The following is a 15,523-nucleotide window of genomic DNA, read 5'->3' as shown; positions in this document are numbered from 1 at the left end:
CCCAGCACAGGAAAAAAAAAAAAAAAACTAGTCAGGTTAGGTTTAGATTCTGACTCCACTGTTTACTGACTCTGTAATTCTGTTCAAGTTTTCATTTTCTGAGTCTCTTAGAATGAAGACTAAATTAGAGATTGTGTGCCTGGGCAAAGTGACACATGCCTGTGATCCCAGTGGCTTGGGAGACTGAGGCAGGAGGATCACAAGTTGAAAGCCAGCCTCAGCAATTTAGCTAGGCCCTGTCTCAAAAAATTAAAAAAGGGCTGGGGATGTGGCTTGGTGGTTAAATGCCCCTGGGTTTAATCCCTTTACAAAAGAGAGAGAGAGAGAGAGAGAAAGATTGTATGGAAAAACATAGCACCTGGCACACAGCAAATCCTTAATAAAGGCTATTTTTTATATATATATTTTTATTTTAGATGGACACAATACCTTTATTTTGTTTAGTTTTTTGTTGTTGTTGTTTTTTATGTGGTGCTGGGGATTGAACCCGGTGCCTCATGCTTGGCAAACACTCTACCACTGAGCCACAACTCCAGCGCATATACAGGCTGTTTTCTGTTGTTTTACTATTGCTGTTGGAGTGATCTATAGCATTCCTTTCTTCTGCATATTTGAAGTTTCTGTGGTAGTTAAAAGATATCATCCACTACACACAAGAAGTAGCTATGGCCCAGTACATAAAAGATATCATCCACTACACACAAGAAGTAGCTATGGCCCAGTACAGTGGCGCATGCCTGTAATACCAGCAACTCAGAAGACTGAGACAAGAGGATCATAAATTCAAGGCCAGTCTCAGCAGCTTAGCAACACCCTGTCTCAAAAAATAAAAAGTAGCTGGCTGAGGCTGTAGCTCAGTGGCAGAGCACTCACCTAGCATGTGCGAGGCCCTGGGTTTGATCCTCAGCTCACATAAAAATAAATAAAATAAAGGTATTGTGTACAACTACAACTAAAAAATAAATATTTAAATAAATAAAAATAAAAAGTAGTTAGCTTCTTAACATAGCTCTATGGATATAAGTTCAAGTGTAATAGTCTTTATTTTTAACAACAGAAACCATTTTGGAAATGTAAAATTAGCCAGGCATGGTGGTACATGCTACTTAGGAGGCTGAGGCAGAAAGATTGCAAGTTCGAGGCCAGACTCAGCAACTTTTGTGAGGCCCTATTGTCAAAATAACAAATAAAAAGGATTAGGCGGGGGTGGGGGTTGTGGCTCACTGGCAGAGAGCCTGCCTCACACGTGAGAGGCACTGGGTTCAATCCTCAGCACCACATAAAATTAAACAAAATAAAGATATTGTGTCCATGTATAACTCAAAAATATTTTTTTTAAAAGGACTGGGGGTGGTAGTGCTGAGGGTGTGGCTCAGTGGTAGAGCCCAGCACATGTGAGGCCCTGAGTTGATCCCCAGCACCATATAAAAATAAATAAAAGTATTATGTTCATAATAAAGGACTGGGGGATAAAATGACCGTGTGTTTAATCCCCAGTTCAATAATAATAATAATAAATGCAGTTTTGCAGAAAAAAAAAAAGACAGACTGTTTGCTGATTGGTTAAGAGGCCCTTGCGTTCTGCTGCATTGTTGTTGTGATCATGGTGTTTTCTACACCTCCAGGTGCCAGAACGTATGATCACCTAAAGAAGACGAGAGAAGAAGAACGCCTTAAACGCACCATGCTCTCTGAAGTTCTCCAGTACATCCAGGACAGTAGTGCCTGCCAACAGTGGCTCCGTCGGCAAGCTGACATGTGAGCAATTCAAGACCTGGATGGGGAAGCACTCCTTCTGGGACACTTTAGCTTCACATGTGTTTCAGATTCTGTGGGCACCTGAGATGGCTAAGTAATAAAATCTGGGTAGCTAGAAGAATTCAGAAAGATACTAGGGAATGATATTAGCCAAATTATATTGTTATATTGTGTGTATGTACAAATGTGTAATGACAGGTCCCATAATTAAAAAAAAAAAAAATTCAGCTGGGTCCAGTGGTGTACCCCTGTAATCCCAATGATTTGAGAGGCTGAGGCAGGAGAATCACAAGTTTGAGGCCCTAAGCAACTTAGTGAGACCCTATCTCAAGATAAAAAACAAAAAGGCTTCTTTGTTTTACCAGTGTTCACAGTCTGTTTACTGTTGTGGATATTCTGTTTATTTACTGGAGATATGGCTCAATGGTAAAGTGCCTCTGGATTCAATCCCCATTACCCTCCTGCTCCCCAGTTGTTTTCAAAAAGATTTTAGAAGTTCATCTCAGAAATAGTACAGCACTGACAATTAAGAAACAACTGGGCCTCCTCCTACTTTCCTATTGTAATCTTATTTTTAAAAATTAGTATGTTCTGCCTAGCTTTCCATCTGTGCCCTTTTTTTTTTTTCCCTTGTATGATTTGCATTGAAAATCACATTCCTTTCTCTTCCCCATGAATGCTGTTGGGATGTTCCATGCTAAGAGCTCTTATTTCATACAAACTAACAAACTTTCCTTAGCCAATCCAAGGAATTTTTTTCCCCTCAGAAGAGATTTTCTTTCCTGGTCAGTATAGTAAGGTATCCTATAAAACATTATGTAGTTTATCTTATTATATCTCTTCAAAGTGACTTTCCTGATAAAGTCCCATAGGGACTTTTGGAAATTGCCTTCTTTGATATGAACTAAGCTTAAATTCCTTTTCTTTGTTTTAGTGATTCTGGGCTGACTCCTTCCATTCCGATGGCTTCGAATTCAGGTAATTATTTCCCAGGCAAGTCTTTTTTGTATGTTTGGTGCTGGGGATGAAACTCAGGGCTCTGTGGGTGATAAGCAAGCTCTCTACCACTTAGCAGCCTCCAGCCCCAGGTAAGTCTTGATTGTGAAGTTTGTATTTGAGAGGTGATCCAGCAGTCCTCCTCTTCTCAGTGGATTAATAGTAATCAAATGTTAGGCTAATTTATAACCAGAGTACAAAGACAGGTGAAGAAAGGATTCTAGAAAGGTAGCTTCTTTGTTTTACTAGTTTTCACAGTCTGTTTACTGCTGTTATATCTACCACAGATTCTGAGATGCATCTCATACAAGATAAGTTAAAAATCTTTCTGATATGGGGAAAGAAACATGTTACTTGCCAGAAACTTCAGGCTTTTTATAAGTGGTAGACTTTATGTATTTCTATTTCTAAACTTTAACTCTTTGGGTATGTCCTATTTTTGAGATTAGTTTTACAAAGCAAGATTAAGCCATATGCTGTCTGATGCTCTTGGTGATTGGAAATCAATGACTAGGGATTTGGGAAGGTATTACTTGTGTTGCTCTGAACCAAGATTGTGGTGTTTCTTTGCCTGTTTTCCTAGTTATCATCTCCCTCTACTCCATATGAATAGATAGCCATTTCTCCTAATAAGAATATACAGACCATTCCACTGAGTAGGAATAGAGTAGTCAAAAAGCAATTCATGGGGCTGGGGATGTGGCTCAAGCGGTAGGGCGCTCACCTTGCATGCATGCGGCCCAGGTTCGATCCTCAGCACCACATACAAACAAAGATGTTGTGTCCGCCAAAAACTAAAAAATAAAAATGTTTTTAAAAAAAAAAAAAAGCAATTCATGGGGCTGGGGATATAGCTCAGGTTGGTAGAGTGCTTGCCTCGAATGCACAAGGCCCCCAGCACCAAAAATAATAATAATAATAATAATTTGCTCTTTTACCATTCTTTGAAGGCTCTGAACAATGGACTTTGCTAAATTATTTATGATATTCAGAATCTAGACAGGGCTCAGATAAGGCTCTTTGATGAATAATATTCCCCCCCCCCTTTGTTTTAAGTAAATTATTTCTGAATACTTAAAAGAGGAAAAGAAGCCATTTAGGGAGTTGTCAAGACAATGAAATCCATGTTTTATTTTCTAATTTTCTTACTTCCAGTCCTTCCATGCAATCTAAATACAGAATACTTAATACTGGCTAATTAAAATGAATGAACTGGCTAACATGATTACACAGCTTTGGTATTTGTGGGGTTTTTTGACCACATGCACTCACTTATTCACTGTTTTTTTGTTTTTGTTTTTAGGCTAGCGTTAGTTTTCCTCACCCCTTATATTTAGGTTGAGGAGACCCTGCTTTCTTACTGCTGGGAGTTGCTCTTTAGGTAATGAAAGGTTGAAAGCCTGGCATCACTGCTTGTAGCCAGCCTCTGGTGACTTGTGAGATGCCATATGATTTTTATCTTCTTTTTTGAGCATTTAGGGTAAGCCCTTATCGCCTTTGTTGATATTATAGAGGAGCCTCTTTTCCAATAGAGCAGTTTAAAATAGTCCCTTTTCTTTCTGTAAAAGGTGTTCCCCATAAAACTTGTTAATATAGTATTCTACATTTTCTTTTGCCTAACTCACTCCATTCACCCCTAGAACATTAATCTCAAATATACATTCAAAATACACCCACCCCCCACCCCCGCCTTTCCCACCGCTACCACCCCAAACTTGTACCTCAAACTTGCACCTCAAACTTCCCATCTTGGCCTGGCCAGTGATCTCCTGTTTGGATTTCTTTCTCAGGTATGTGAGTTGACCTTAGTTCCTGCTTTGCCAAATAATGGCTTATTGTTCCTGTGTGTGTATCTTTTAGGTAAACAGGGCTCCTTTGAAAGGAACAGATATTCTCTCACATATTAATAAGAAGGGCCTTTTGCTGGCCTAACAGTTTGCCTTTGATCTGAAGGCACATGGTATTTGGTTAATTACCATGTTTACCTTGTCTTGCTGGCAGAGTTGGGAGGATTAGGAATGTCTCTCCTGCAGAGTTGTTATTTCCATTCATCAGTTGTCAGGTTAGGCAGTGGATGTCCTTTCTTTACTGAATGACATCTGGGCTTCGGATTTTAGTCTCCTATGTGGTAGGAAGAAATGGATGATAACTGCTGTGATGAGCAGTCATATTACATGCTAAGATATATGAGATTGTGTATTTTGGCAGAGCAAAGGACACGTGAATTATCATTTTTACTTTATTTTTTTTTTAAGAGAGGGAGAGGAGAGAGAGAATTTTTTAATATTTAGTTTTTAGTTTTTCGGTGGACACAACATCTTTATTTTTATTTTTATGTGGTGCTGAGGATCAAACCCAGCACCCCGCGCATGCCAGGTGAGCGCGTTACCACTTGAGCCACATCTCCAGTCCCTCATTTTTATTTTCAAGTGAATATTGGGATGTGCATGTTTCTAGCTAAACAGGCCTGAGGGGCAGGTTGAGTGTTTCTGCAGATTGATGTATTGATCCTACACCTAACTGGTCTGTGCTTCGAACTTTATTTTACTTTATACCGGAGCAGTTGTTGCTCCTATGAAATACATGTGTTTTTTTTTTTTTTTTTTTTTTCCTGCCTGTGTCTTGTAGGTAGACGGAGTGCACCACCCTTGAATCTCACTGGCCTCCCTGGCACAGAAAAGCTGAATGAAAAAGAAAAGGAGGTAACAAAAAGAAGGGGATTTTGGGGAAGAGAATACGGGCTGATTATTCATTTACTTGTTATGAGAAGCCTATTAAAAGCTGGGCATGGTGATACCCTTGTCTGTAATCTAAATTACTTAGGAGCCTGGGGAACTATCTCAAATATAAAAGAGTAGGGGCTGGGGTTGTGGCTCAGCAGTAGAGTGTTCGCCTAGCACGTGTGAGATGCTGGGTTCGATCCTCAGCACCACATAACAAAAAATAAAATAAAGGCATTGTGTCCAACTACAACTAAAAAAATATTGGAAAAAATATATATATATATATAAATAAAGGACTGGGGATGTAGTTAAACCCTAGTACCACATATACAAAAAAAAAAAAAATCATTACAGTATCAAGCCTATTTTGCTGTGCTCATCTAACATATACACAGGTCTAGTGTGTCCCAGTAGTCTAGGAGCTATCCTTGGTAGGTTTCAGAAAGCTCTTTTCTTGCCAGGCATGGTGGTGCATACCCATAATCCCAAGGACTTGGGAGGCTGAGGCAGGAGGATTGCAAGTTCAAGACCAGTCTCAGCCGGGCATGGTAGTGCACACCTGTAATCCCAGCAGCTTGGGAGCCTGAGGCAGGAGGATCACAAGTTCAAAACCAGCCTCAGCAACTTAGCCAGGCTTTAAGCAACTCAGTGAGACCCTGTTTGTAAATAAAATATAAAAAAGAGAAGGGATGTGGCTCAGTAGTTAAGTGCCCCTGGGTTCAATCCCCAGTATCCAAAAAAAAAAAAAAAAAAAAAAAAAAGCAGTCTTAGCAAATTAGTGAGGTCCCAAGCAGCTTAGCAAGATGCTGTATCAAAATAAAAAATAAAATGGACTAGAGATGTGGTGGTAAAACATCCCTGGGTTCAGTCCTTAGTGCCAAATACAAACAACAACAAAAAAACTTTCTTTGCCCTGCTACCATTCCTCTTTTGGGGGAAGTTCATGTGATAATGTCAATTAAATAATAACGATTCTTATTTACTAAGCATTTACTTTGTGTCAGACAGTAGGTACTTTATGTAAATGAAGTTTTTTTTATAAACTTAAAATAACTTACATGAAAATAGGTATTTCCTATGAGATTGGTCACTTTGAGAAGTTCTGTACTTATTCCAACTATGTAACCTTCACTTAAAACATTTTTGGACTGTCTCTATACCACTTTTTATAGTCGCAAATTAACTTTTATTCGTTTGTTTTGTGGTGCTGATAATTGAACCCAGAACTTTGCACATGCTATGTAAGGGTTCTACCACTAGCTATGTCCCTAGCCCTAGTCACACATTAATTTTTATGTATTTAGTGGGACTGGGAATGTAACTGAGTTATAGAGTGCTTGCCTAGCATACTTGAGGTCCTGGGTTCTATCCCCAGCATATCTCTGTCTCTCATATCTCTCTCTCTCACTCTTGTGAGCTTTTCTCTCTCTCTCTCTCTCTCTCTCTCTCTCTCTCTCACACACACACACACACACACACATACACACACACACACACTGCCCTTGTCAGATTTTCAACAGGATATGTCTGAGACATGAAGTCCATATTTCAACAGAGAAGCATCCTTTCTGTTCCTCACGTACCCCTTTTACAGTTCCCCAGATCAGTCCCCCACCTGCCATTCTGTGGCATTAGCTCATGTCACAAGGAACCATTGTAGTGCAGTTCTGTTTTATCCATCAGGAATGGTAAAGATTATTTTGGAGGTAGAAGGAGGTACATATTTTATCTACATATTGCTTAAGAAAGTCACAGGCCAGTCTGATTCAAATTTTGAATGGCCTGGAAATATTTTTATCCTTAGCCACATAATGGTGACCTCAGACTACTCATTGCTAGATAATGGCAGGTGAACTGGAATTGAGCAACCTTTCTAGGTTTTTAGCAGTTAAAGTGGCCTCTTCTCCAGAGTAGGAAATGTAATCACAAAAACAGGGACTACTCCTTAATGACAGTAGTACAATAATGTGATTCACACTTGGGAATCTAAGCACCTATACTCTGTCCCCACTGTGCCCTGTGGCTCTTCCTGGACAGAGTGTTGGGATGGTGTTGGGCCTCCACCCAGGCATTTAATGCTCCACTCCTGAGTGAGCCAGGTTCCTCAGGAACACATACATGTATTTCCTAACAGATCCAGGCCCCTGAGCCAGCCTGCACGTGCTATAGGCTCTCCTAGCATCACACCCTGATTTTTTTCTTCCTGGGTGTCTATCCTTAGGTAGTGTTGGTCTCCAGATAGGAACAGACTAAGTGGAATGTGGTCCAGCCACTCAACAGCTCCTATAAATAGTTTGAAGTTGATGTCACTTTTTTGTTTTTTGCTGTACCTGCTGGATTAAATTATGAGAAAGACAGATGTTAATGTTTATTAAATTTGCTGTGTCTTGCAGCTCTGTCAGATGGTGAGGTTGGTCCCTGGAGCCTATTTAGAATACAAATCTGCTCTTTTGAACGAATGTAACAAGCAAGGAGGCTTGAGACTGGCACAGGCAAGAGCACTCATCAAGATAGACGTGAACAAAACCCGGAAAATCTATGATTTCCTCATCCGAGAAGGATACATCACTAAAGCCTGAGGCTCCAAGGGCTTGGGATCACAAGTCAGAAGTTTGGAATGTGGTGGGTCAAAGGACAGTATAAGCATTCTGAAGAGTTTGATTTTCATCCAAATTATCATTGTAAAAAGAGGGGAAGGACAAAGAAAACCTTCAGTTGTATTAATGTCTGCTTTCTTCTTTACCCTGCTTTAAAGCACTCCTATGTTGGTATTGTGCTGCAGAATTGTGTGTTAGATAAGCTATTATTAAATGTGAGTGGGCATTTATTCCTAACACCTCTTGTAACTAAAACAAGAACCATAGTACCTCACATCACAGTGTTGGTAGAAATAGAACCAAACCAAACCACAGTGTTTATTCCCAGGAGTTCAGCTCAGATCCTTGTACTTAAGAGCTATTTGCTGATTATCTGTTTTGCCTTCAGACATTGCAGAGATATTTAGAATAAAAGAGAAAGGTTTGAGAGCATGAGAAAGGCTCTCTTCTAAGGATTTTTTAAGCTGAAACTTATGTTTATAAGCAAAGAGGAGGAATATCTCCCCGTGATGTTCTTGTCCCAAACTGCATCTCTGATGTCTGACTTTGTACTTTGCAGTGTGGCTGTCTGATCTGTAGTAGACTTTTGAGGAGGTGGCACCGGATATAAAATGTCTCTGTTATTTTTAGAATTAATGGATTAAAGTGTTTTTGCTATTTAATTTGTGGGTGTGTCGAATATTCTGGTAACTAAAGCACACTTAGGGTGTTGGATGCCCGCCCCGTCACGCTGCACCATCTCTCCTAACATGTGTGTCCTGGACTCACCCTGTTCTTACCCAGGGTTTCCCAGGATACCAGGTCCCTGAGGATGGAGATGATGCAACTAACCTCAGCTTTGCTTGGACTGAGACCTGAACCCTAATTTCTTATGGTGAAAGGCTAGCCTGCAATAAAAGCTGCTTTTAAAACAGAAGTAAAACAGCTTCATATACAAGACTCACTAGATATGGGGTGAGTAGCACCACCACAACTGAAACTTGGACATCAAACCTTTCTGCAAAATTAGAAGCCAAATTCATGGATATCTTATTTCTGCTAGAAGCAAAATGTATATAGAAATTTGTGCAGAATCTGCACAGATCACTTCCAATAGCCAATGATTCTTCAGTTCCTTTAACATTCAAACATGTGAGTAGTATGTGGTTGTTGGGAGCATCAGTGCAAAGTTTTGACTGATGTAAATATGCTTGCAATTTGCTAGTAGACATCATATAGGAGATGAAAAGTGAAAAGGATACTTTTTAGAGAATTTAAATAGAAGAATTCCATTCTTTGAAAAGGATGGTTTGTGGAAATGGTTTTCTTTTTTTGCATAGTTTTATCTCTAGAAAACATATTCCACCACCACCATCACCCTGGTTAGTTATGAAGGAATTGCCTCTTATTTAAGAAACATATTTCATGTTTTGAAAATTTGGGACACAGTAGCCATCAGTGCAGAATCCTTCATCTTGATTAAGGGAGGCTTCTTGGGAGAGGTGGGTTTTGAGGCAATGGTAAGATCAAGAGGCAAGAGAAAAATGGCAGATGGAAGTGGGAGGCTGTTCTAGACATAGGAGGTGGGGGATGGTGTGGGGGCAGCAGTGGGAATAAGGAAAATGGTGCCAAGAGATGTCTTTGGCTAGAACACAAGGGGCAGCTGTGGTAGTTAGGAGTGGGAGGTTAGTAGGACAGACTGATAGAAACCTCAGAACCAATTGAGTGCTGAAAAATGGGTGGGGAATCAGTAAATTTGAGGAGGAGAAAAACATGGTTGAAAATAATGATAGGAAAATAAAGTTGCAATAACAAATGACTAGATTTTAGAAAGTTGGATTATTATTGTTTTGGTAAACCCAGCTTTGCAAAATTTAAGACCTAGTATCCCTAGTGGGTTTCTCAAAGGTCTAGCCTTATTTTGGGTGAGGAGTACTCTTGAAAGGAGTCCTTATTTTTTTGCATTTATAATAAAAGAGCACTTACTGGTATCCGATGTGAGTATTTTAAATACATTATTTCCTTCTGTGTCATCCCCTAGAGAAGGCCACTTCTTAGTATTAAAAAACCAGAGCTGGCAAGGGTCTTTCCAAGAACATTGGATCTCCTTCTTTGCTTTTAGGCAGGGTTGGCCATAAACCAACTCCACTGATTAGATGTCACTCCTAGTCCAGATCAGCTCAAAAGAGGGAGAGTTTACTCTGGAAACTCAGCAGTATAAATAAAGAACAGGATCACAGAACTCAAGAATTTTTATTCCAATTTAACAATAAAGATTTCTGGTGTGGGGCTGGGGATGTGGCTCAAGTGGTAGTGTGCTCGCCAGGCATGCATGAGGCACTGGGTTTGATCCTCAGCACCACATAAAAATAAAATAAAGATATTGTGTCCACCTAAAACTAAAAAATAAATATTTAAAAAAATGATTTCTGGTGGAGTTTTATGCATATCTTTCTCTCCCAGTGGTAGGAAATAGAAAACAAATTTCTTTCCATGTAATGAGTCTCTCCTGTACTCAAAGACCAAGACTGTTTCTTGAGATCAGTTAATATGAAATATTTACAGATTATTTTTCCTGGGTTCCAGTTTCTATCCTCCTCGTTTACCTTTCTCCCCACCTTTTTTAAAATCTGAACTTCAATTAAGCAAACCAGTCACTGAAATCTTCTTCAGCTGGTGAGTTAGCTGGAAAAGTAGGAAGATTGATAGTATTCATCTGTAAAAACACAATCCCAATTGATAAGTTATTCTAATTTAGGAAATATGTAATCAGAGAACTAAAATCTCTGCTGTGAAGAATCAGAAGCCCAGGGCTGGGGACATGGCTTAGTGGTAGAGCACTTGCCTAGCATGCATGAGGCCTTGGGTTCCAACTTCAGTATTGCAGAAACAAAAGAATCAGAGGCCCAAATTACACATTCCCTATTTACTTCAAAAAAACACTATTCTACCCATCTCTAGGCAGGAGAGTGATCTGTGTTCTAAACAGCATTCTGCAACATCACCCATCCATTTTTAAGTATGTCTTTGTGGATGCTTTCTGTTTTTTTGTTTTTGTTTTTTGTTTTTTTTTTAACTTGTTTGAATTACTGAACTGGGAGCTTTGTTTTCCTTTCCAATGTGCTTAGCTAGATACAGCTCACCTTTCTCAGATCTGCCACACACACACACACACACAAAAAAAAAAAAAAAAAAATCTCTGGTACAATGGGATACTGCCATTTCTGTGGTCTTTTTTGATTTTTCTGATACTAGAAATTGAGCCCAGGGGCACTTTACTATTGAGCTACATCCCCAATTCTTTTTATCTTTTACTTTGAGGTAGTTGCTTAGGCTGAGGCTGTCCTCAAACTTACCATTCTCCTGCCTCAGCCTCCAGAGTTGCTGTGATTATAGGTGTGCCTCACTGTATCAGGCTCATTTCTGTTGGTCTTGTGTAGAAAAGGTGGCCCAACTAAGGTAAATGATCCCTCTTTGATCAGACATAATAATTAGCCCTTTTGAATGAAATTGAACAGGATCTCAGAACTCAAGAAGGATTAGAGCAGCCTGTATGGTCAAAGTTATGTTGCCTTAGGACTTTTAGGAGTGGAAGAATAGTAAAGAACATTTAATTTGGGGGATTTTAGAACCTAAGTAGCCTGTCCTGGAAACAGGCATCAGCACTGAAGTCTTAGTGTGCTGCCTTTGAGGAGGGGATAGAGTGGACAGTTTCCATGTCTAATGGAAGGAAGTTCTTTTTCTATTCATCGTTTGCCTGCTCTCCTGGCTTCCAGCAGTAGAGGTATATACTACAGTGAAAGAGTATCAGCTGCCCTTTGATTTGATCAGCCAAGCTTATAAATCAAAAACATAGGTATTTGAGGGAAGGATGAATGTTTCGCTCTGACATTAAAATTGCTTTGTCACAATGAGTTACTTGCTTGTTACCCATCACATGCCCTTTCCTTGTTGAGATGGTAATAAAGTGGGGATAAGAATACAGATAGTGCTGATCGAGGTGGCACATGCCTGAAATCCCAGCGACTCAGGAGGTTGAGGCAGGAGGATCTCAAGTTCAAAGCCAGCCTCAGCAACTTAGCGAGGATGCAAGCAACTAAGTGAGACCCTGTCTCTAAATATAAAAAAGGGCTGGAGGTATGGCTGAGTTTGATTAAGCACACTTGGGTTCAATCTCTGGTTACAACCCCCCCCCCAAAAAAAAAGAGAGAGAATATGGACAGCGCAGATTAAAGGCTTAAAACCTAAAGCCAAGAGAAAAAAAAAAAAAAAAACTTAAAGGTCACTGCCCTTGTCTTTGAAAACCCAGTGCTTAAACTTTGCTAGCCCAGAATTCAGAATTGTTCTATATCTTTTAGGGCTGAATAATTGAATTTGATGCATTCATTATCTACTTTGGAGCACAGGAGGTGGGTTTCTGTGGCACCAGACTAATCTTGGGTTGAATTCATTCTAAGCCAAGCAATGGTTTTTCTTTCCTTCCTTCCTTCCTTCCTTCTTTTTTTTTATTTATTTAAATTTCCCTGTGCTACTTGGATTGAACCCAGGGTCACTCTACCACTGAGCTATATCCCCAGCCCTTTTTTTTATTTTGAGATCGGATCTCATTGAATTGCACAGACTGGTCTTGAATTTAGGATCCTCCTGCCTCAGCCTCTGGAGTCACTAGGATTACATGTGTGCACTACCACACCCATCAAAGCAATGATTTTTCATCTAGTATGATCACTCCTGAGGTCTTATGTAGGGTAAAAAAATTCCAGATGGCTTACTGCCTTGATTCAGAATACCTTGACTAGAATCAACATCTTAGGAAATATAGAAAGAAGACCTCATAATCATTTTAAGAAACCAGCACTTTCTTAGATTGAAATGTTGTCATCTTATCACCTCTTATTCAGTGAACTGACAGCTAAGTTCCAATTCATGACACTTCAAATACAGCTCTCTTTTGTTAGGAGAGCTCTCTCCCAAGGGTACTTCCATTTCCAATTGTTTGAAATGACCTAGCCTCTCATTTCTCCCACTGAACAATAGAAAAACTGATTTGCTCCCCCCACCCCATTATCACCCTTCATGTAGGGAATTTCTTGAAAACAGAAACGTTTTAAGAAATAAAAATGAAATGGATTCTGGGATGTGGAACTTATTTATTGTTTTGGTACTGGGCTTGGAACCTGGGACCTTGCATGTGTTAGGCAAATACACTACCACTGAGCTACAGCCACAGCCCCCCCCCCGCCCTTTTTTTTAATCAATCATTGTAATTTATTCATTAAACATTGGTTAAGCTCGCTCGTTCTTGCTCGCGCTCTCTTTCTCTCTTGCGCGCGTTCTCTCTCTCTCTCTCTCTCTCTCTCTCTCTCTCTCTCCTCTTTTGTGGTGCTGGGGCCACAGCCCCTTTTGAGACATGGTCTTGCTAAGTTGTCCTTGCCCAGGCTGGTCTTGACTTACCATGTTCCTCCCTTGGCCTTTTTTGAGTATCTGGGATCACATTGTTGACATAGGCAACATTCAGGGTAATTGGCTAGTTTCTCCCAAAAATTATTGGAAAAAAGTTCAGATATGCCTTGAAGGCACTGGCTGCCAGGTATCAAGGATGGGTGGGCTGATGTGAATCTTCTGTGACTGAGGGCAGCAGTGTTCTGACCCTGATAACATAAGCATTTTCTATTGGTGTCGGGAGAGATGGGAAACAGCTCTTCCACCTGTTACCACCTTGTCCCATGTTAGAATCCTCTTTTTAATCAAGAGCAATCTGCAGCAGATAAAGCTACTCTGCTGGGGGATAGGAGCCAGAGCCCCCATGTACCTAAACTGCAGCCAGACAGCTGAGAGCAATGTCAACTTTTCCTTGATCCCCCCACTCCCCCCCCCAAAAAAATAATAATCTTCTCCTAGTTCTGAGTGTACACAGCTTCAGATTCAGGACACTGTCAGATCTAAGTCAGGGCATGGGTTTTAACTTCTTGATGTAAAGCAAAAAAACGCTTTTGAGAGCACAGTCTCCCAGGAGTGCCTCCGCCCCCAGCAACTGCAGAAAAGAAGGCGTCCGTCTGTGGGAGAGAAGGGTGGCTATAGACGTCATTGCATCATCCAGATCCCAGCTGTGACCTGGCTCAGAGTTTTCCAGTTAAAAATAACCATGGCTAAGACTTGGGGGAAAAAAGTAAATTGTTGGGTCTCCATGGAAACTAGGAAGAGGAAAGACAAAGCATGGGATTTCCAGCACAGGTGGCAAGATTGGGGAGGATATAGGAGCCCTAAGCTTAGAGGCCCTCTGATGAAAAGGGATACCCCTAATTAGCATCCAGGATATAGCCAGACACTGCCCCAGGGCTCTGGAGACACACAATGCAGAGGGTATGTTTATAGGGAAGTATGCTTCTTGAGTCTGGTGAAGAATTATTTGAGGTTACTGACTTTCTGTTACAAATTTGCTACTATTTAGCAAAGCAAGAGCAGATGGGCAACTCAGGAGGTTAGATGTTGCCTTTTAACCCATCTGGGAACCTTTGCTGCTCTACTATCACATTCCACTTCATCATTTGCATATTCAGCGGCTTTGGATGTTATGGGTAGCATTCCATAACCAGAGAGAAGTCTCCAAGCTTTTGGGCTGACGTGTACATGTACTTCCCTTTTGTAGGACCAGGTTTTTCCTCTTTGGTGTGGTAGGAAGTTATGCAAAGCAGCATTAATTACGTTAGGTGTCTTTAAAAGCATGTCTTTTACCTTTTATGGTGGTGTTATCATCACTCTTGGGGGAGGGGAATATTTTCTTTCTTCACTCTACTTAAAAAAAATTTTTTTTAGTTGTAGATGGACACAATACCTTTATTTATTTTTATATGATTCTGACAATGGAACCCAGTGCCTCACATGTGCTACGCAAGCACTGTACCACTGAGCCACAACCTCAGCCCTCTTTGTTCTACTATTTTTTTTTAATTTATTTTTTAGTTGTAGTTGGACACAATACCTTTTATTTTGTTTATTTATTTTTATATGGTGCTGAGGCTCAAACCCAGCACCTAGCACACTGCTGAGCCACAACCCCAGCCCTTCGTTCTACTTTTTCAAGAAGATTTTTAAAAAATATTTTTTTCCTTTCAAGAAATACTAGAGTACATTCTAGTTATTAAAAAAAAAAAAAAGTACCAGTGCCATGAAGGGGGGTGCGGGGCACTTAACTCCAGAGCCACATTCCCAGCCCTTTTTATTTTATTTTTTATTTTGAGACAGGGTTTCACTAAGTTGCTTAGAGTCTTGCTAAGTTGCTGAGGCTGGCATTAAACTTGTGATCCTCCTGCCTCAGCCTCCTGAGCTGCTAGGATTAAAGGTATGCTCCACCATGCCTGGCTTAAACACTCACTTTTGTTTTGTGTGGGATTTTTTGGTGGTGCTACTAGGGATCGAACCCAGGGCCTTGTGCATTCAAGGCAAGCACTCTACCAATTGAGCTATATC

The 15,523-nt window shown here is 40.3% G+C and overlaps 1 protein-coding gene and 1 non-coding gene across 4 annotated transcripts in view; one reads left to right on the top strand and one right to left on the bottom strand.

The window, feature by feature from the left end:
• Tada2a (transcriptional adaptor 2A) overlaps nucleotides 1–8,736 on the top strand; it is a 60,277-nt gene extending 51,541 nt beyond the window's left edge. For all 3 annotated transcript variants that reach the window (XM_077800597.1, XM_077800598.1, XM_077800599.1), the window contains exons 13-16: nucleotides 1,626–1,758; nucleotides 2,693–2,736; nucleotides 5,383–5,456; nucleotides 7,871–8,736. In XM_077800597.1, coding sequence (XP_077656723.1) covers nucleotides 1,626–1,758; nucleotides 2,693–2,736; nucleotides 5,383–5,456; nucleotides 7,871–8,056 — 437 coding nt within the window. In that variant the 3' untranslated portion in view covers nucleotides 8,057–8,736. The remainder of the gene's footprint in view (nucleotides 1–1,625; nucleotides 1,759–2,692; nucleotides 2,737–5,382; nucleotides 5,457–7,870) is intronic.
• Nucleotides 8,737–15,453: 6,717 nt separating this feature from the next.
• Nucleotides 15,454–15,523, bottom strand: Trnas-uga (transfer RNA serine (anticodon UGA)). The gene has a single exon. It is a non-coding gene; the product is annotated as a tRNA-Ser (tRNA).

Source organism: Urocitellus parryii, chromosome 7 (genome assembly GCF_045843805.1).
Source record: "Urocitellus parryii isolate mUroPar1 chromosome 7, mUroPar1.hap1, whole genome shotgun sequence".
In the NCBI taxonomy this organism is placed as follows: Eukaryota; Metazoa; Chordata; class Mammalia; order Rodentia; family Sciuridae; genus Urocitellus; species Urocitellus parryii.
Note: the sequence above shows the minus strand (reverse complement) of the source record. Positions and strands in the feature narration are given on the sequence as shown.